Here is a 22,212-nt window from a genome sequence, read left to right as displayed (position 1 = left end):
TAACAACTTCAATATTTCAATCACAAAATCTCATTTGTGACGGCACGTATCCGTCACTTTGGAGTGACGGATACCATTTTCCCTCACAAATGACCAAATAGAGGAGAGAGGGAAGCACATGGGGGTGCCCCCATCTTGTCCCCCCTATCCGTTTTGTGAGTGGCATTATCCGTCACTTGCTCCGACCCGTCTTCAGCAAGACTAATTGTATTTCAATTTGGTTTTAAAGTTTTCTAATTCGTACATAATCAAATTCCAAAATTTATGAATTTTTATTAGATGATGATCAAAATTAAAGAATATGAATATGTATCAATGATGAAATAAATTCTGATTTCATTTAATATTCACAAAAAAAATCAACTATCTAAATTTTTAATTTCCTAGAAATAACCCATGATTTTCACGGGTAACAAAACTAAAAAGTCAAAAAGTTTTAAACGTTTTCATCAAGTCACTACGCGCATAAAAATAAAGTATAAACAACCAGGTAACGAGCTTTATAGATCATCCAATCCAATCTACACAATCAAATTACCTCTGATTCATATTGCCTACGTTTTTAGCATAGTATGAAGTGTAAAACCAATACAAACGCTCAAACGGATTCCAACGTACAAATGATCTTAACCATATCCAAATATCTACTCTGTAATTTAATTAGGGATGTTAACGAGTCGAGCCGAGTTTGAACTTGACCTTACTCGGCTTGTGCTCATAAATTAAAGCTCGAGCTCGTTATCAAGCTTGCGAGCGTTAACGCGAGTTCGTGCCAAACTCGAGCTCAACTAGAGCCTATATATAATTGTTTAATTTTCATTTTTTTCTCTCTCGATATTTTTAATAATAAGGCTCGAAGGTTTTATGTACAAATATTGGAAAATCGATGAGGATATGTATGATACAAATATATAATCATGACAAAATATTTTTATAAAAGATAAGTAATATCTTATCTAATTACATAAGTTCGAGTCGAGCCGAGCCAACGTTAACTCGGTTTGACTCATTAAGCTCTCAAGCCAAGCTCACATGAGCTGAACTCGAGTTGCTCGCGAACTATCTCGTCTCATTCACACCCCTAAATTCAACAACTGAATTTGAACTATTCAACTTAAAACTGAGAATTTAACTATTCAACTTAAAACTCATTGGTTTAAACTTTAAATGTCTTTTTTTAAGTTGATTAGTCAATTTTCTCAAAATAATTAGACATCTTGAATCAGTATAATCCAGGTATCTAGGATTATGATTGTTAACAGTCGAATGTATTATCTACTTTGTCAAAACAGAAAACGTAAGACAAATGAAAGCAGCGAATAAATTTTGTCCAATCTTTTGGCGCCTTCAATGAATAACATTTGTGCTCTTCCTCTTCTTCTTCCTGCTAATATAAAATGTCATTTTTACACCGTTTAAACTTTCACAAATCCCTTCTTTCTCTCTCTCTTCCCCCTTCTTTCTCTCTGTAGAATCATCTTCATTTTCACCATTTTCGTCATTTTAACATTAACAATTAATTAACAACAATGAGTTTCACCACCAGAATTTCAGGTTTACCCTCATCATATTGCCCTTGTTCTTGCACAAACTTATATAACTTCAATAACCCACCTCAAAAATCCAATCTTTTCAACCTTAAACCCTTAAATTTTCAATCTTTACCCCTCAAAGTTACCAATTGCGTGAAAAACCCTATCCCAAAATGTGAATCCAACTCGTTTTCTCAAGTAATTTCATACCCAGATGATGAAATTCCCCACATTTCGTCATCTGAGCTTGTTTCTTTGAGGCTAAAGAGATTGGTATCGGAGTTTCGGGCGCTTTCAGAGCCAATTGACAGGGTGAAAAGGCTGCTGGGTTATGCCACGGTTCTTCCCCAACTCGGTGAATCGACTCGGTCCCCGGAGAACCGAGTTAGGGGGTGCGCAGCCCAGGTGTGGTTGGAGGTGGTGAAGGATGAAATGGGTAGGATGAGGTTTGGTGCAGATAGTGATTCTGAAATTACTAAAGGCTTTTGTTCTTGTTTGATCTTTTTGCTTGATGGTGCCTATCCTCAAGACATTTTAAAGGTATTCAATTGTGTTTTTTATTCATTATGTACATTTAGGTCCTTGCTTTCGGCTTATCCAAAACTCATATAAGTAAACATGTTTATTACGGAGTATAACAATGGTTCCACACAAGATTAACTAGTCTGCCCCAATTGACCTGGTGTTTAAAAGGCATGCTTTTTTTATTTTTTGTAATCTTGGTGTGTTTGGTGATTAATGAAGAAGAATCATGGAGTATCTTTATCTTAATTATTCTAATAAAACTCTCTGTCATTGTTAATCATGTCTCTGAACCAGCCACTGTGACACTGATCTTTTTCAATTAGGATCCTCTCCATTTCTTTCCAATTTGTCTAACGGCGATCTAACGGTCTAAATTTTGTACCGAAAAATAAAGGAAAAAGGCAAAAGAAAGAGAAGTATAGTATTTCCTTATATTAACTTGTGACAGGAAATGGACTCTCAATTTCTTTTAGGAAATGGCCAAATTCGATTTTTTATACTTTATTCTTTCTTTTTTGTTGGTTGATTTTTTTGGTATGATGAATACTCAAGTGGCAACATAGTAAAGCAGGAGTCTAGATTTTCACACCAATATATGGGATTAAAAAAAGTGGGCAAGTTGAGGTTGTGTATTGGCAAACAAATCATGTTGTTGATAATATGACTATGGTAGACAAGCATCTTTACATTTGCACAATTGAATGGTGAAGCAATGCAACATCATGATGTATATGTGGTGTTTGTTGTTTGAAGGTGAAAGCGGAGGACTTGACGGATATGAATGTGGGACTTCCGGTCCGCTCCAGGGTGAATAGTTGGCATAATGTATTGGTCAACATGCAAGAGAGAACTAAAAATTTCCTTGAAAAAGAAGAAGATCAACAATTATGCCAAAATAGTGACCGGTTGGAAAAGTTTCCTTCTTTGGCTGTTCCTGCTGATTCTATCGTTAATAAAGGTAATTGTCTTTTGCGCCTCATCCCGCTAAAATGGAGGAATCTTGTTCTTTAAAAGTTCCTTTATTTGATGTTAGGTTTTGTAGGCAAACCTTATTTTGCAAAGTTTCAGTAGAACTTGCTAGCATAATGGAATATGAAATTCTTTGCCTGTTTCCCAACACTTGTTACATATTAATTCAAAGTCGTATGAAAAGAAAGTACTCCGTAGGTGGGATGGAAAATTGACTCCAATGAATTTGGATTCTACTAGCATTATGGAATATGAAATTCTTTTGTTGTTGCACAATTTGTGTCTCTTGATAATTATGTTGCTTAACGCTAATCTATATTTGGTAGTAAGCATCTACCTTATGGTAAGAAGTCACTGTCTTTGGCATCTAATTCACATTATTTGATGTCAGTATGACATTCATATTCTTTGTTACGAGAATTTACAGTTTCACACACCTCTAAAAATGTAGATACTTCATCTGTCATTAATGTTTATTACTTTATCCCGTCCTGTGAGGCTTTATATCAGGAAACTATAGCTTTTGAACTGTGACCATCGTTGAGTAAGTCTGAGACTGTACAAAAGGAAAAAAAGGCTTTTACAAAAAAAAAATGCATTTATTGGATGCAAAATTAGGCGGCCGAGAGTTTTAAAATTTAATGCTAAGTCTTCAAGATACTAATCATTGATTTCTTCCTTTTCTTAACATACATTCAGATAATAACTCCGTAAAAGAGTCTTGTAATGTCTCTGTGTTTGATCCTTGCTGCGGAATTGTTCAATGCATTTCATTTGGTCAAAAGTTACTTGTTTTACCTCTATAGAAACTTGTGAAGGAGCATTATGCAGCCAGCAAAAACATTTTGTATTTTGCTTAGATTAGTGTAGAACATGTCTGGCTCATTGATTGACAACGACATCTTGTTTGTTTTCTTTTCTTGCTTAACGATGATTCTTGGGTGGCTGCTCCAAAGAACCAACAATCTCAAAACTACATCAGATACTGTTTCCTTAGTGAGCAGTAGATGTTTTTTTTTTGAAAGATTAATTTTTTTTTTTTTTGAAGGGGATAGTAGTAGATTCATTTTAGTTCCTTTCGAGTTCTTTCCTTGAAGGCAAAACCATAACCTTATTAGTCAGCTAATTAATGATCAACATACTGCTCTTCCAGATGAGTACAACCCTTATACAATCGTATGCAACCTAAATCCTTATACGGGAAATAACGACCGCTAGGGAATAATCCTAATCTTTAAAGATCCGGAAATTGCCTTCCTTCCAGAGTTCCCCAGCTTAGTTACAGTAGCTCCAAGGGAACAAGGGGACCACTTCGCTCTCCAATGCTTAAGCCCGCCTCTCCGATTACCACGAGATCTATGAAGGTGCGTTCAAACCTAAAAGGGTTCCCAAGCTTCAGTGGAGAACAATATTTAAAGAATAAATATGAAGATGACTCGTCAATCGTCATGATATACATAGGATGCATTTAGTTATCGACTGGAACCCTTGCATAAGGAAGTTGTCCATAGTTGGCACCTTAGTTTGAGAAGGCGCAAGGCGAGCTGAGGCGATGAGGTCCTAAGGCGACGAAGATAAGGCAAAGGCATGCGCCTTATAGAGGGCTAACTTGTAAATAACTGAAATTTAAAGATAAAGGGGAGAAAAGAAGTAAAACATTTGGAAAACAAAGTGGAATCGCTTAGTAATCTGCACCGAGTGCGCCTCACTAGCATGACACCTTGGGTTTGTCTTATTCAGCTTAGTTGTGCCTTGGTGTGCCTCCAGTGCACCTCCCGCCCGCCTAGCTTGTGCCTAAGCACACTTTTTAAAACTAAGGTTGGCAGCCTACAGAGTATTTTGCGGGGACAGTAGCAGAGAATAGGAAGAGCAGGGCAAAAGACAGTTCCAAATCTTCTTACCGAACCTGAATAGGTCAGCTCATAAGAAGGGGACATGTATCTTCGGATTGACCATCCAGCCTGAGCTGCAGGGATACTTCCAATCCTAATAATAAATTCATCCCCCACAGGAGTCATTGATTTCCACGTAACCGAGCTACCAGTTTTAGGAGTAAAGTCCAAATATTTCTATTCACAATCTAATATTTCTTCAGCCAAGTACTCCAAACATCTTCATTATCACAATGGAGCTGACAAACCCTTTTACGAATAAGCCGTGTGTTCCAGCTCAGTAATTCCTTGAAGTTAATCCTCCTGCTGCATATGCGGTACATAAACTAGGCCACTTTTTGAAGACAATTCTTCGTTGGTCAGGAGCAATTCCATAAAAGAGGTCTTCACAGATTTTATTGCGAATGCAAAATGATGGAAGTGATGAGCTAGCATTACCCTATGCAAGAGAGGTCAAAATTAGCCTAGTGATTAATTTACTCCTGATCTTCTCCAAAAGACATGATACATATCACTACATCAGAAGAAAATCTTGCAGAATTCAGTGGGATGACTGGGATCCCAAGGTAGCGAAAGGGGAAGGTTCTCTCAGAGAACTCACTAGCTCTAACAATTGCATCGTTAGCGCATTGGTGAATTCCACCAAATTGTATATCGCGAACCTGACCCGGTTGGACCGGATGAGGGGTCTTAATTTTCAGTTCCGTTTGATCTGGGCTGGGTTCAAGTTCAGCTCCAGTAACTCAAACCCAAATCGGACTCAGAGACCCGTTTTCATAATAAAAAATTAGTTTTTTCAAAAAAAAGTTAAAAAATTGTCAGCCTCGTTACCCAAGTTTTTATTTTCTATGATTACCATTATTCACATTTACACATGAGAGAGTCACATACCCACCCACTGCTCATTGCTGCTTTTCTACCTCTTTCACCTGGTTGGATCCGGGTCTAGTGTGGGCAACGTGGATCTAGATCTGGATCAACTGGACGCGTTCCAGATCCGATATGTTGTTATCCCGATATTCTCCGTAGAAGAGAGATGCCCCCTTGTAAAAATCAGTAAATTATAGCAAAAATCAAGTGGTTGAACTTTAATGGGGCACATTTGGGACGAGAGGAGGACACATAACAAGAAGTCAACTTCCTGCGCCTTCTAGATTGCACCTCCATGCATAAACAAACAAGTATGGGGAGATGAATTCCATTGCCCGAGTCTTTTCACCTTTAAGGAAGCCATAGATATTACCATTAATGCAATAGGAGTAGTAGGGGCTAGTAACGCGACACATGATCTATTTATTAAATTGAGCATGGAACCCATAGCCAATGAAAACGGATTCAAGGAAGGTCCATGAAACATAGTTAAAAGCTCTTTGAAAATCCACATTAATCACACACCGAGAAGATATGCTATGACTATTACACCCATGACAACACCATTTGAGTAATTTGAAATAGTCTGTGTTTGTAAATCTAAACCGATAGCCTTACTATGTTGTAGGCTCCGCCTTAGAGGCAACAGGGTAATAATGTTGTTACTATTTTGCTCATCAAAAGGCAATATGGTATTTAAGGTTTGAAATGGATTTCCATGTTTCTTTTAGCCGACCCCAAATTGTTTTGGGACTAAGGCTTTGCTGTTGTTTTATTAAGTAATCTGCATCTCCTGATTGCAGGGGAGGTTTGTGTCTCCTGAGAAGTTAACCAACACATGACATTGAAGATTGAAGATGGTCCCTTTTCACTTGACAGGAAGCTATAAAGAATCACATTTGATGCATCAGTTGGGAATGTTGAAAGCAGTTTACGGCTTTGGTGTTTGGAAATCACTTTCACTTAACTGAAGCTTACTGAATAGGTTTCGGTATAACAAAGTGTCCTTTTAGTTTTTAGGAGGTTTGTCGTTGCAATCTGTTTTGTAGAAATTATGTAGTAAAGTTATTTACAACTGTAAAATGACGACGCTTATGTATTTTGCTTTTCACCATTGTACATATGGTTGCAGTTGTGTGATGGTATTCACCTCACCTCTTTCTTTATACACAGCGCAGATATGATCAACTCCTAAATTACACTATTGGCATTATAGACTTCTGGTATTAAATTTCGGTCGAGTTGTAACACTGTGTTGCAGGTTGTGCAGAGGTTTTTGATTGTTACTGTGTTTGAATGTTAATGGGATACCTGCCGTATTACGGCTGAACCACTGTATTCAGGGCAGGTTGATTGAGATTATGTGATCATGATTGGCATTCACATGGGGACTCGGGAATAGTATATTTTTAACAAACGTGCATGTTATTTTTGTCTTGAAATTGTTTCGATACATGTACTTCGAGGAACTCTATCTTTAGCGAAATGGGCCAAAATGAATAATGAAGAAGGAATAGATTTGAGTATTTGACTAAGATTAAAATTGGCTGATGATTAGGAAATAAAGAGAGGAAATGGAGAAAAAAATAGAGGATGTTTGAGTCTACACAATAAGTCTTGCTTAAGACGGATGGTATCCGTCTTAAGTTTAAGACGGGTCGATTTGTACCATATTAGGTGAAATGGTATAGAAATGGAGCATGTGCAATTGCGTTACTAGCCCATTTTCCATTGTGATATCAGTCTAATAGATCACAATTTTCTTTTAAAATTAAAAACCACTCCCCATTCATCTCCTTTCATCTTCTTCCACATCAAAACGCCAAAAACTAAGAACATATTCATCTTCGTCCATCATTAAAATACAAAAAAATAGTAATAAGAAAAACACTACCTAAAAGGAATACAAACAACAATGAAGAAAGGGAGATTACGATCAAAGGTAATTTTAGAACATGCATTTGTGATATAAAATAAGCACAAGTTTTACTAAATTGATGTAAAACTACTCGGCTTTAAGGAATAGAACAGTTCGTTGGACTGTTCGTTTTAGATTAATAATATACGCAGCGGAATTAATGTGTTTTTGGTGTTTTTCTAGGTATATTAAAATGAAAATTAAAAAAGATATGAATTAGTTGTGAAAATCTCACGAGACCCCTCAACTAAAACTAGGATATGACGTGCACAAGCTCTCCTCCCTCGTAAGGAACTCGAATCTGGCCACGACTAACACTCAACCTCGCAAGGAAGAATGGTAACTATCTCACCCTCGCAAGAATGAAATAAAAATCTTATAACTCGCAAGCTATAAAACACACAGGTATAAAACTTGAATTAAACTCTATCATTCAATGAATAAAACTGAATACAAAGCCCTCTATTTATAGTAGAGTAGGCCGACTAAGAGGACTCCTAAAACTGCCTAAAAACAACTTTCCTAAACTCAACCCTTAGAGAATTGGCAAAATTGCCTTATTACAACTTGCTAAAATTAAGAAAGAAACAACAAGGAAATAAACAACACTACCTTAAACTTATTAGGCAAAATAAAATAAGGAAACTAAAAATAAGACTCGATTTAGGGAAGTAAACTTGAGTCAGTTCGTCACCCGCGTAGAAGTTGGACAGCTCAACTTAAAACGATCCTATCTCCTTCGTTACTTAACCAAATAAGGCGTATGACCACTCATTGGAAAGCTAACATCAAATACTTTCATCTCCAACAAAAATCACACCAAAAATAGCCATATTGTTGGAGATATTGAGCTTTTAAATCAAGTGAACGAATTTGAAAGACAAGAGTGACTTGAACTTGCGTTTTGAACTTATACCCATGTCCCTTATGTATCAATTTGATTTGATTATTTTCTTATGTTTGAAATCACCATGATATTATTATATGCATTTTTGTATGGAGTCACTTTGTTTTTTATGTTTACAATTTCAGTTGAGAAATATTTGTTTATAAGTTGGGATCCTTTTGTTTGGAGTTAAATTTCTGGTTTTGGGTCAATTTGTGTTTATTGTTTGATTTTATGGGTTATTTTCTGGGTTTGTTGTTTGATTTTCTTGGGTTGTTGTTTTATTTTTCTGGGTTTGTTGATTTCTTTGTAAATAATCAGATGAAAGTGGTTATGAAGTGGAGGAATCAGATGATGACTATTCCGTCGACGAACAGTTTGAAGGTGAAGATGATGTCCATGAAGACCAATTTGAGGTTGTAAATAATCAGATGAAAGCGATTTTGATTTAAAGTGTAAAAATGTTTACATATTTAACAATTCTGTCAACATGTATAAAAGTGTAATATGTCGCCATTTTAATGATTGTAAAATTTATACCAATGTTGTTTAAATGGTGACATACGATAACTATGCATACATTTTAATTATTATTTATATATGTAACCATTTGTGTAGTACATGTTGCTTGAATGATTTTATTCATTATATATGTTGCTTAAAATAGTTAAAGGGTTACATATTGAACAATTCTTCCAACAAGTTTAAAAGTGTAATTTGTTACTGTTTTATTGATTGTAATAATGATACCAATTTTGTTTAAATGGTAACATATTTGACAACTATACATACATTTAATGAATGTATATATACATTTAATGAGTGTATATATGTAACCATTTGTGGACTGCGTGTTACTTGAGTAATGTTATTGATTATGTTGCTTAAATGGTTACATAGTGAACAATTCTGTCAACGAGTACAAAAACATAATATGTTACCATTATAAGATTGTTTGTTTATTAATAGTACTTCATGTAGTCTAGTTGAATCGTTATTTATTAGTAATTTTAAATTTCGACTTATGCTAACGAAATGGGTAACAAATACGAAATGGTATATATGGTAACATATAAGAATACAAATGGTAACATGGCCGTATTTATATAAAATATTACTAATTTAGTCAAGATATGTAATCATTTTACAATATGTTTGATTTGATCGAAAAGAATTTTAAAATAATGACATATATGAATACAAATGCTGACACGGGACTATGGGAGTATGTGTTTAAGATGTTACCATCCAAGTCAAAAGATGTAACCATTTTACAAAATGTTTTACAATATGTAACAATATAAGTCAGAATGTTACCACATTAATGAGTGTTAGCAATTGTATAATATGTTTGATTAGAATTGAAAGAATCTTAAATTGGTAACATGTAAGAATACAAATGGTGACATGTTACCATGTTAGTCGAATATATAACCATTTTACATTATGTTTGATTTGATTTGAATCCGGGTGTTTGTTTGCATGTTTCCATAATTTATAGTCATTTTATTACTGGACATTAATGGTGACACGATTGACTGAGGCGGATGATATAGAGTATTGAAGGCCGTTGTCGAAGATGTACCGGTAGACGCAATTTCTGAAACATCAATTTCCGATCTAACTCATTGTAATGGTCACAAAATAGATTGTACTCGTCACAAATAGATTTTTACGCCATTTAATGAAGCACGTAAATAATGCAAATACAACCGTTTTACATCATAATATTGAGTCACTACAACTTATATATTGATAAAATGGTTACATTTTAAGCAAAAATAAAAACATTTAACATTGCTATAAAATGTGAGATTGTTGAACTCCTTTCTTCCATCTGTCACAACCTCTTAATCATATGAACATTCTTAATCAGAAAAAAAAATATTAAACCGTATTGATACACATGTTAGATAATTGTAATAAAAATAATTATCAACAAATATGTCTGCTTTAAGATGATTTATAGTAGATTAAAAAATAAAAGTAAATAAATTTATTCATGTGAAAAACCCTACAAAATCAATTCCATAACAAATCTTGCAAAATAAAAACTTAAATATCAATAAAAAAAATCGAAATTTATGCAAATAAAATAATTTAAAATATATTTTTACAACGAAAATCTTTTTATGCAAATCCAATACAACCCATGAAAACGTAGATCTATACATAAGGATTAACAAGTTTCTAATTTTCAAAACATAATGGTTATCTTTAATATAGCAATTAATCTCTCTTGTGCAAGAACAATAAATAAATTAAAATAGTTGATTACCCAGAAAAAGAAACAATTTTGAAGCTTCAGTTTTTACTGATTTAGATCTGGCCTCAAAAGGCCTAAGTTAGGGTTATAAGTTATATTGAGTAAGTTAGATATAGACTAGAAACTGGGAATGTGTAAGTAATTGATGGAAGATGAATTTGGGATGCTTCGAATAAGGATGGAAGATGAATTTGTATTTTTGAATGCTTTGAATATGTATGAGAGATAATTGAGTATGAATTCTGATAGAAATTTTTTGTTGATTTGCTAGGATCCTATGGTATAGATGGCAGTGATTAATGAGGGTACTTTATTAATAAAAAAATAGATAGGTTAGATAGCAATAAATGCAAACTTTACCCACTTGCTAGTTGGGCGGATCTTTTTTGCACAAAACAAGTTTATTTGACCCGTCTTAACGTTTCGGATGGATACCTTCGTCTAAAATAAGAATTTGTGGTGAGTCTAAAATATGTTAGCACGTTGGTTATGTTATTATTATATTTGCAAGGGTTTTTTAATAACTACTACCACGAGTATAATTCACTTTTTGAGAACTGTTATTTGTAAATTCATACAAACTAAAACCCTGAGTTTGTATGAGTTTACTTTCTTAAACGTTCAATAAAATAACGCCGGATGTAGGGCGCGGAGTAGTGACCGAACCAGTTTAAAAAACATCGTTTGTTTTGTCTATTAACATTTTATTTCCGCTGCACTCTAACTCTCGATCTTATTTCAAAATCCACTGTTGATTACACTGTGACTTATACTTGCTGAATTGTCGTTGCATACTTTTAATTTCATAGTTTTAAGTATTAACCTCTCCTTTCATCTAAGTGTTGTCAAAAGTGTTTAAGAGTTTTAAAATAATATTTCATTAAGCTTAAATTTTTAAATAGATGTAAGTTCTATAATGTAAATTAACATGTTTTAGTCTCATAATGAACATGTATAAACTGAATGCGGAAGTGATAAAAGAGATCGATTACTTATCTTCAGCCGTTGCTTGAAATAATTGATCCTCCCTAATGAATAACTCTAATTCTTAACCCCAGATCTGACTTGATTTTCAAACCCTCAGCCTCACAATTTAGATGGTGTATTTTCATAATGAGGTAAGCTTGGCGAACCTTAATCAGAATAAATATGTCCTATTTATATAGACCCTTGCCATCAAAGAGTCAACTGAACAGTTTCCTAAATTGTGAGTAACAAGTTATGGGAGATAATAGTGGGAACATATTACTAGGTAAATCCCACCACATAATAGACCAACTTAATTTCCATAAAATAATTTAATTAAATATTATTATAATAATTATTTATTTTATAAAATATGTTAGATTCTCCCAGTTGGTCCATTTAACAAGATACACAACATATAGTTCATGGTGACGAATTCTCTTAGAGCGAGAATTAATCTTCCATGTATAATATATCAAGTCACTCACACCACACACATTTAACTTAATGAGTAAATATCATTTTTGTTTGAACCTCGAGTAAACATGGGACCATCAACATAACTCTAATAAATATGCGCATAAATCCAAAAGCGAAAATTTCCAACATAATAAAAGTTTCTTACAAAAACTTAATGAATGTACTACATAATGGAACCAAGTACCATTCTCACTTCATGATCCTTGAAAGTCTTAATTGGCATGCCTTTAGTCAAGGGATCTACAATCATCAACTCTGTGCTAATGTGTTCAATGATCACTTTCTTTTCCCGAACACGCTCTTTTATGGCTAGATACTTTATGTCGATGGGTTTGCTTCGACTTTCACTTTTATTATTCTTAGCCATAAATACAGCAGTTGAATTATCACAATACATTCTTAGCGGCCTACAAATAGAGTCAACAAATCTGAGTCCAGATATGAAACTTTTCAACCAAACACCATATGAGGTAGCCTCAAAATAAGATACAAACTCAGCCTCCATAGTAGAAATAGCCATCAAGGTTTGCTCCACAATCCTCCATGACACAGCTCCATTAGCTAACATAAACACATATCCTGATATGGATTTACGTGAATCTATGCAATCAGCATAGTCAGAGTCGGAGTAACCTACTACTTAAAGATTCTCAGATCGTCTATACATAAGCATGTAATCCTTAGTAGCTTGAAGATATCTCAATACCTTCTTTGCAGCTTTCCATTGATCAAGACCTGGGTTACTCTGATATCTTCCTAACACTCCAACTAAACATGCAATGTCGGGTCAGGTACATACCTGAGCATACATAATGCTACCAACAGCTGAAGCATATGGAATATTCTTCATTTGTTGTCTTTCAATGTCATTCCTAGGGCACTGGTCCAAGCAGAACCGGTCACCTTTAACAATTGGTACTATACTTGCCGAACAATCTTTCATCCTGAATCTTTCAAGTACTTTATTGATATAGGCCTCTTGAGACAATTCCAAAATGCCTCGAGATCTATCTCTATGGATCGTAATGCTAATAACAAAAGATGTCTCGCCCATATCCTTCATATCAAAACTATTTGAAAGTAATTGTTTCACCTCACGTAGCAACACTTTATCATTGGTTGCTAGCAAAAAATCATCCACATATAACACTATAAACAAACATTGATCTATTATATTTTCTTCAAAACCGAATGAAGAAAGAACTTCATGGAATTTCTTATACCATTGGCGGAAAGCTTGTTTTAAACTGTATATGAACTTATTTAGCTTACAAACCAAATGCTCACCATATTTAGAGAAAAATCCTTCAGGTTGTTTCATATAAACCACTTCCTCTAAATCACCATTGAGAAATGTTGTTTTCAGATTCATCTGATGTAACTAAAAATCAAAATGAGTTACTAATGCCATAACAATTCGAAGATAATCTTTCTTTAACAGAGGAGAAAAAGTCTATGTATAATCGGTTCCTTCCCTTTGAGTGAATCCTTTAGCAACGAGTCTTGCGTTATGTCTCTCGATGTTCCCAAGTGAATTTCTTTTAGTCTTATAGACCCACTTGCACCCAGTAGGTTTTATACTATCAGGCAATATAACGAGATCCCAAACCCGATTAGATGTCATAGTCATCGCATCTTTCATAGCGTTCATCCATAAGTTAGAATCTGTAGAACTTACGGCTTGTAAAAACGATATAGGATCATTATCAGCTCCAATATTATAATCCAATTCTTGTAGATATACTTCATAGTTATCAGGAATAGCCGATCTCCTTTCACGAGTAGATCTTCTTAATGTAAACTAGTGTAGATCCCGCGCAAATGCGCGGTATATATAAGCCTTTTAATTTTTAGTGTATTAGTTATTTTATATCTCGCGAATTTTTATAAAAAATAACTAATATTAAAATTAATCAAAAGAATTGAATAATTCCATGAATTATGTTTTTTATGAAAATATTTTAACTACGTCAAAGTTTTTTAAAAAAAACTTTTTTCATCACGAAGTTAATAATAGGAGATACAGTTTTTATGTATAGATTATTTTAAATGGAAAATTAGTTTAATAAATGAAAATCTAATTTGTTTCCATATATAAGTTTGAGCACTTTGGAGGGAAAACTATAGAGAAGTTGTATTCTCTTAATATATAGGAGGATTTATACTTTTAAAATTTACACCTCATTAATATTTATCAGTTCATAACTCACTCCATTGTATTTTGATATGAAACAGAAAAATTGAAATGGAAAACTAATAAAAAAATTTATTTAAGTTGTAATTTTTTTTAGTAAATGTTTTTTTGTCACGAAGCTAATAGTAAGCATGTGTCAAGTTATTCTCTACAGTAATAATTATTGTATTACTGAAAAATTTAGCAACTTATACTTTATAATTTAATATCAATTTTATTTTATTTTAATGAAAAAAATCATAATTATGAATTTATTTAAAATATTAGAGTTTATTTATAAGAATATATTCATTGAAAAGATAATAATGTAATGAAAGAAAATTTTATTTATTACCTTATTTAGCTAGATGCTTTTTGGAGGGAAAACTAAGAGAATTTTTATTCTCTTAGTAGTAGGGGGATTGTTTATCCTCACGGCAAACTTCTTCCTCATTATGATCTACCATATTTTGATCGACATTTTGTGGAATTTCTATCACTGGTTGTTTAACACTCGATTGAACTTGAGGAGTGTGAAACTGTGAATGACAACCAATCTGTCACTTGAATTATAACACCCCCATTTATTTAAGAGCCTTTAGCAAGACATTCTTAAGTAAATAAAGGTGTTACCATCTCAGTTGCCTGAGGTAGTAAGTGTAAAGACAAACAATTACCAAGTACTTTAAGACGATATGAATTAAAGTGCCTCAAAAGGTTTTATTACATAATTCCAATGAGATAAATAAATAGCACAAAGTATATTTAAAACAATTGCAGCGGAAATTAAATAAATAGTGTCTGAATAATTTAAGGTGATCTCTAGACTCAAGTGATGATCTCGTCCCAAGCTCCCCCTTTAAGCATCCAGCACTTCACACAAGCTAACCTGAAATCAATCTGCTCCCCAATATTTGGTTCATCACAGGTGTTCACGAATACACAGTCAACCATGAGGTTGAGTAGGATAACTAAACAACAATAATAATACGATAATCCTGCAATAAGATATGATAAAGAAACATAAGCCAAGACCGTCTCAATCACACGGCCAAACCGTGTGCCATACACACGCCACACCTAACCACATCAACCGACACCACACGGTGTACTGCTCAGGTCCACGACAACCTTCGAACACCGCCGTGCCTGACGACCAAAACCGTACAGGACCACTACTCTTCCACATCCCCGTGCCTGACCGATCAAATAACACTACTACAAATGAGCACTTGGGCCACGGCTAAATTCGTGGCGCAAGTACTAAATTTCCGTGGCTAAATCATTTTGCCACGGGAATACCTTCCATGGCGCAAGTGGCCGTGGCAAAGGGATAGCCACGGGAAAAACAAGAACGTGGCTATTATTGAATTTTTGGCCACGGATTCTCTCGTGGCTAATAACTCCCGTGGCCAAAGAAATTTCCCGTGGCGAAAAAATAATTCCCGTGGCAAACAATATATATGAAAATTAAATAAATAAAACGTAAAATAATTTTTTTATTTTTCACAATGGGTATTTTATCATATACGGAACCGTGACAATCTAGGTAATTGTTTCGCTAGTTAACTTGATTCATTTGAACGTTATTTCGTTTCACGAGTCATGCATTTGTGAGCATCGGAGAGGCTTCCCAGGAGGTCACCCATCCCAACACTACTCTCACCTGAGCACGCTTAACCGTAGAGTTATTTTGATGTGCCACCGAAATTGAATGTTACCTTTGTTGATATAATTAGCACTTTGAATCCTTTTAAGTTTATTTTTTTCTTTCAAATCTTACCTTTAGTACTATTTAATTAAATAAATGTTAAATATTTTACAATTTTTATGGAAAAACAATATTTTGGCCGAAACAATTAAATTTTCGACATTAACCTCCTGATTAATGATTTTGACATCATTTTTTTGCCCAAGTCAGTAAACCATTTTCTCCAAAAAGTAAAATTAATTGTGTTTCCCTAACATTTTTTTATTTCTTTTGTTTATCGACATACTTATTTTCATTTCTCATGTACTCATTTTTTCGTATATTTTTCTTCGCAAATTCTATTGTATAACCGTTGTACCTGCGATATGAAAAATGAGACCATTTTTTGGTAAAATAATGACCGCTTTTTATAATTAAAGGTCTTTTTTTCCCAAAGTGATCACTATTAACCAAAAAATAGTCACTTTCTTACCCAAAACCACGAAAAGATTATTATACAAAAGAATCGCTTATTTTCCTAAACTGATTTCTCTTTGTTATGATTTATTGTTTTTTTTCTTAAAATTTTCACATTATTTGCACAAGTGACTTTAAATTATTATAATTTATATATATTTTTCCGTGTGATGCGCTCATTTTCAATGAAAAAAATTTCCCAATTTTTTTCTCAACAAGTTAAATTTTACGTAAATTTTTCACGGTACCCTCGAATTTTGACAGATTACATATGGTACCCTTTTTTAAAGTTTTTACATATGCTACCTCTGTATTTACGTTTTTCGATCTCGTAATACCCTTTGACAAACTTTCGTCATAACGCCGCTATTCATCATCCAATAATACCTAAATCCTTATTTTGTCTAATAAACTAACATTTAATACCTAAATAATATAACAATAACAACATAACATGCACAATTACTCATCAAATTACTTATAGGAGTAAAGACGTTATGACGAAATTTCCCGACCCCAAAGAGTATTCTGGGAATTAAAAAGGTAAACACAAGGGCAACATATGTAGAAACTTAAAATAAGGGGTACCATGCGTAATCTGGCAAAGTTCGAGGGTACCATGGAAATTTCCGTAAATTTTATATCAAATTCAAATTTTTCTATAAATATCCTATAAATAAAGTTGGAAATAAAATTTTGAATGAAATAGTTTAACAATATATTAATTTTTGATTTTCAAAGATAGATGGTAAATAACTTTTTTATTCAATTTGATATGCTAAATCTTTAAATGTGATACGATCATTTAAGATTGTTATTCAAGATTATAAAGTTTAATTTAAAAAAGTAAAAGAAATTAACGACTTTAATAAATAGAGTATATATTAAAACAATTTTTTTTAAATTATCAATATTTTGTAAAACCTACAAAACATAAATGTGATCTGTAAAAAATCAAAAAATTAGACGATAAACTTTTCTTTGCTTGCATATAAGTTTATAAAATTTTAAAATTTCTTATTAAATTAAATAAAACAATAAAAAATATTAATTAAATTAATCAAAGTGTTTCTAAATTTTTATATTCAAATGTATTTTCATATTATTATATTTGATTAAATTTCATTCAGATTTAAGTCGGAAAAGATACTCGCCTCGAGTGTTTGTTGTTCGTGGCTAAAAAAATATTTGCCACGGAACAATTCGTGACTAAATAAAATTTCGCCATGGGTGTGACATAGGTCGTGGCTAAAATGATTATTTGCCACGGGTGTAGCCTAATTCGTGGCGGAAGTGACTTTTTGCCACGGGAAAAGTTATCCCGTGGCATAAATTTTTTTCCAAAATAATGAATAAGTTTTTCCCGTGGCTAAGCAAAATTTAGCCACGAATTATGAGTTCCCGTGGCATAATTCGTGGCGCAAGTGATGATTTGTTGTAGTGTAATCTCAAAGCATTGCCAATCCTCTTTCACAATACCAACCAACAATAGAGAACTAACCAACAATGATAATAATATGATTATGAGATACGCAAGACAACAATTATATCAATATGCTCAACACAACAATTATGACGATATGCTCAAGACAACATAGTTGAGTAGTTAACCTACCTTTAGCAATTCTTCACAATCAATCAAAATAAATCAAAAAGCTTCTTTCACAAATCCACCACCTAATCAAACAATTAAATTATGTATAATTATAAACTAACCTTATTAATGAATTTAAGATGTAAATTACCCAAAATGATCCCCCAAAAACCGTCCCAAACAACACCCCACACACGGTCACACCCGATGGTGGTCAATCCGTCGGTCAACGGTCCCCCGGCAGGTCAACGGTTGCAGTTCAACATCGGTCTATGGTCAAACGTAAAAAAATGATGTTAGGTGGTTATATAACTTACCACAATTAATTAGTGCGAGGTGAAAACTCCGTCTTAAAGTTGTCTCACAAAATTACTCTTCCTCACAAGTTTTATGTTGAGTTTTTGATGTGGAATAAAAGTGATGGAGAGGCATGAGTTGAGCATTTATATAAACTTGGTAGGTGGTAGGAATGTTCTAGGTAATTGCCTTAATTAATAAACTAATCAAATATCTAGGTAGTATAGATAACACCCAAACCACATACACCTCCCCCTTCCTCTACCACTCGGTCAACCGTGGTTAATGAACCCGGTTTTATTTTTATTTTTTTTCTTTTATTTTTCTTTTTACGACAACAATATTATTTATTCACATCTTATAAAATATAAATTATATTTATTAAAATTACGGAGTATTACATGAATTAGAGGGTGGAACTTCATGACGATCCCTTTCTAGGACAATGTCCCGAATTAGGTCACTCCCACTGATCAAGTCATTCTCAAGATCTACAATCCGTGTACTATGAGATGGACAATAGAATCTATAGCCCTTAGACTTTTCGGCATATCCAATAAAATACCCACTAATAGTACTAGGATCAAGTTTCTTTTCTTGTGAATTTTAAACTTTTACCTCCGACTGGCATCCCAAAATACATATATGTCTCAAACTCGATTTCGATCCTTTAAATAACTCAAAAGATGTCTTAGACACAGCCTTGGAAGGAACTCGATTTAATATATACGATGTCGTCTTAAGAGCATCAACCCACAAAAATGAAGGAAGTTTAACATTACTTCTCATACAACGCACCATCTCAATTAGTGTCCTATTTCTTCTTTCTGCTACACCATTCTAGTCTGGAGAACCAGACATAGTGTATTGGGTAACAATCCCATGCTCTTGAAGAAATTTAGCAAATGGACCAGGTGCCTGTTTGTTCTCAGTGTATCTACCATAGTATTCACCACCTCTATCAGATCTCAGAATCTTAATGCACTTACCGCATATATAGATTCTCTACTACAACCTTAAACAATTTAAAGGCATTAAAAGCTCCGTCCTTAGAACGACGTAAGTAAAGATACATATTTCGTGAGTAATCAACAGTAAAAGTGATAAAATATTTTGGATCATTAACCTTCATGTCCGGACAACAAATATCCATATGTATGATTTCTAATAGGCTAGAACTCCTTTTTACACCTTTCTTAGACATATTAGTTTGCTTACCCTTAATGAAACTAACACAAGTATCAAATTCAGTAAAGTATCCAGTATCAAGTACTCTATCCTTTACTAATCTTTTTACCTTCTCAATGGAGATATGTCCCAATCTTCGGTGCCACAAAATAGAGGAATTCTCATTCAACATGCAACGTTTTAAACCAGCGTTGACATGCATAGAATTTTGAGTTATATCATTTTGCAATTCAAGACAATATAAATTATCAAACAAAATAACATAACCAATAATTTCAAAATTTCTAAGAATACTAAATTCAGAGTATGAAAAATTAAAAGCAAAACCCAAAGGTATAAGTCTTGATACCGAAGTTAAATTTTTAAAGAAATTTGGAGCATAAAATGTCTTTTCCAAATGCAAAATAAAACCACTACTTAATATTAAGCTGCATGTCCCAATGACCTTCACCTGTGAACTAATCTGGTTTCCTGAATAGATTGAAAGTTCACTGCCCATTCGTTTCTTTATGTTTGTCATACCTTGTAAGGTATTCGAAACATGGATTGTAGTTTCAAAATTAATCCACCATGTATTATGATTAACATTAACCATATTAGACTCCTAACAAACAAACGCATGAAAATTTCCTTTCTTCTTTAGCCAAGTCTTAAACTTAATACAATCTATCTTCAGGTGTCCCTTCTTTTTACAAAAGACACACGTAGACTCCTTCTTAATGACCAACTCAACTGAAATCTTTCCCTTTCCTTGATCTTTAGTGTGACCCTTTTGCCTCTTTGAAGGAGAAGCAGCAGTAAGGTTCACCTTTTCACCCTCCTCCATCAACAATCTACCCTCCTCTTGAAAAAAAGGCCATAAGTTCATTAATTGACCATTTATCCTTATATGTGTTGTAAGAGATCTTAAAATAAGCATATATTGGAGGAAGAGTGTATTGAAGTACAAGTAAAGAGTCAAATATGGTAACTTCCAAAATCTTAAGTTGAGCTACCTGCAATATCCCTCATGCCCATGATATAATCACGCACTCCTTTAGTTTCAGTGGGCCTCAAAGATGAAAACTGCATTATTAAGGTATTAGAAGGAGTTTTATCAGAAGTTGCAAACTGCTCATCGATGGCCTTAATTAGATATTTAACTTTGGTATTATAATACACCGTAATTTATAAGATTATATGTTTGGTTAATTTAATGAGTAATTTGTATTTCGAGTCTTGCGATATCGTCAAATAAGTAAGAAGTGACGTCTATTAGCCTTGTCTAGTTAGTTTATACTGGTTGTCTACAGACTAAGGGAGTGTGTCTATGGACGTGGGCATGTGTCGATCGACAGAGGGTGATTGCGTAGACACATTGCGTGAGTATTGGGAGAACTTGTGCTTGGTCGATCAACATGGTGTAGTGTATATCGACTAAGCCAACAGTAGTAGTCTTTTGCTTCTACGTAAACCCTATCACACCTACACCTATATATACCCAACCCTCAACATTAGTATAACTTTTTGTCAGTTCAAAAACACAAACACACACATACACACCCTACGTTGAAAACCGAGTGGAAGGAGAAGAAAGGGAGCGTGGGTTTCGGGATTTAGATCGACAATTCATACCTCCGTATTCGTATCCATTCCAATCATTGCTTAATCAATCGTTATTGTGGGACGAATAGTAACTAGTAATTAAGACCAAACTCTAATCGTGGTAGTATTCATTTGTTCGATTCGTCATTGTATTGTGCCATAATTGATTATATGTTATGGTTATTGCATAATTATGGCACAGATTCATAGAGGAGCAATTCTAGATCCTTGCTTATTTCTTTGATTGTGGAGTTTCTATTAAGGTATGGATACCCTACTCATCTTTGCTATTTTATAAGTTTATGTCGTAATTGTTATGTGTGTGTATTGATGAAAGAAGAGGCGAAATATCGATAGTCTAACGAGGTGACTATTAACACCGTGTATGGATGGCTGTCGATTGACTGGGTTAGTGAGGTCGATCGATTAAGTGACAAGGGGTGTGGACACATCCACCCGCACCGCGCGCACCCGCACGTTGGTTTCGAGGCGGCGACACTTCTCCCACGATACTCCGGCGCGAGGCCGAGGCACGTCATGGGCCGTTACCGATTTGAAAGGCATTAAAACCGGTGAAAGGTTTGACAAGCCTGCATTTGTGGAGTCGCCACCAATTTTCTTTTTATGGAAAATTAGAACCGTTGGAATATTTCGCGTCATGTCAAGACACAAAGTAGTGACATAAACACTAAGAAATTCGTTACCCTTAGCATTCTATGTCTATAATGACTCTCGTGATGCCAATGAACACGGATGTTCACAGAGATCTTGAGTAAGGGGTGTGGGTAAATATTAGGAAGCTCGTTTATTTGAACACCTAATCCCGCCTGCCTTGATAGCGGCCTCTACTAATGATAAGGGAAGTCGTTTGTATTTGATATGTCGTCATTTTATATGCATGCATG

The 22,212-nt window shown here is 34.0% G+C and overlaps 1 protein-coding gene and 1 long non-coding RNA gene across 3 annotated transcripts; one reads left to right on the top strand and one right to left on the bottom strand.

The window, feature by feature from the left end:
- The first annotated feature begins 1,330 nt into the window (after positions 1-1,330).
- On the top strand, positions 1,331-7,095 carry LOC141623583 (quinolinate synthase, chloroplastic). The gene is made up of 3 exons (XM_074439678.1): positions 1,331-2,072; positions 2,811-3,015; positions 6,592-7,095. The coding sequence occupies exons 1-3, from the start codon at positions 1,530-1,532 to the stop codon at positions 6,609-6,611; spliced, it is 768 nt and encodes a 255-aa protein (XP_074295779.1). The 5' UTR covers positions 1,331-1,529; the 3' UTR covers positions 6,612-7,095.
- An 8,078-nt stretch (positions 7,096-15,173) lies between these two features.
- Positions 15,174-18,642, bottom strand: LOC141621589 (uncharacterized). 2 transcript variants are annotated; one of them, XR_012532473.1, is made up of 3 exons: positions 18,556-18,642; positions 18,260-18,321; positions 15,174-15,674 (listed from the first exon to the last, which is right to left on the bottom strand). It is a non-coding gene; the product is annotated as an uncharacterized LOC141621589 (long non-coding RNA). The 2 variants fall into 2 exon arrangements; XR_012532474.1 differs by having other exon boundaries at positions 15,174-15,475.
- Between the last annotated feature and the right edge of the window lie 3,570 nt (positions 18,643-22,212).

The sequence above is a fragment of the Silene latifolia genome, chromosome X, assembly GCF_048544455.1.
Source record: "Silene latifolia isolate original U9 population chromosome X, ASM4854445v1, whole genome shotgun sequence".
Lineage (NCBI taxonomy): Eukaryota > Viridiplantae > Streptophyta > Magnoliopsida > Caryophyllales > Caryophyllaceae > Silene > Silene latifolia.
The sequence above is the reverse complement of the archived record's forward strand: the minus strand, read 5'-3'. Positions and strand labels throughout refer to the sequence as shown.

Bases quoted from the DNA above. Each gene is read 5' to 3' on its own strand.
- LOC141623583 (XM_074439678.1), top strand. From the start codon at position 1,530: ATGAGTTTCACCACCAGAATTTCAGGTTTACCCTCATCATATTGCCCT. The intron at 2,073-2,810 runs GTATTCAATTGT...TGTTGTTTGAAG, and splicing joins ATCCTCAAGACATTTTAAAG to GTGAAAGCGGAGGACTTGAC. The intron at 3,016-6,591 runs GTAATTGTCTTT...TCCTGATTGCAG, and splicing joins TGATTCTATCGTTAATAAAG to GGGAGGTTTGTGTCTCCTGA.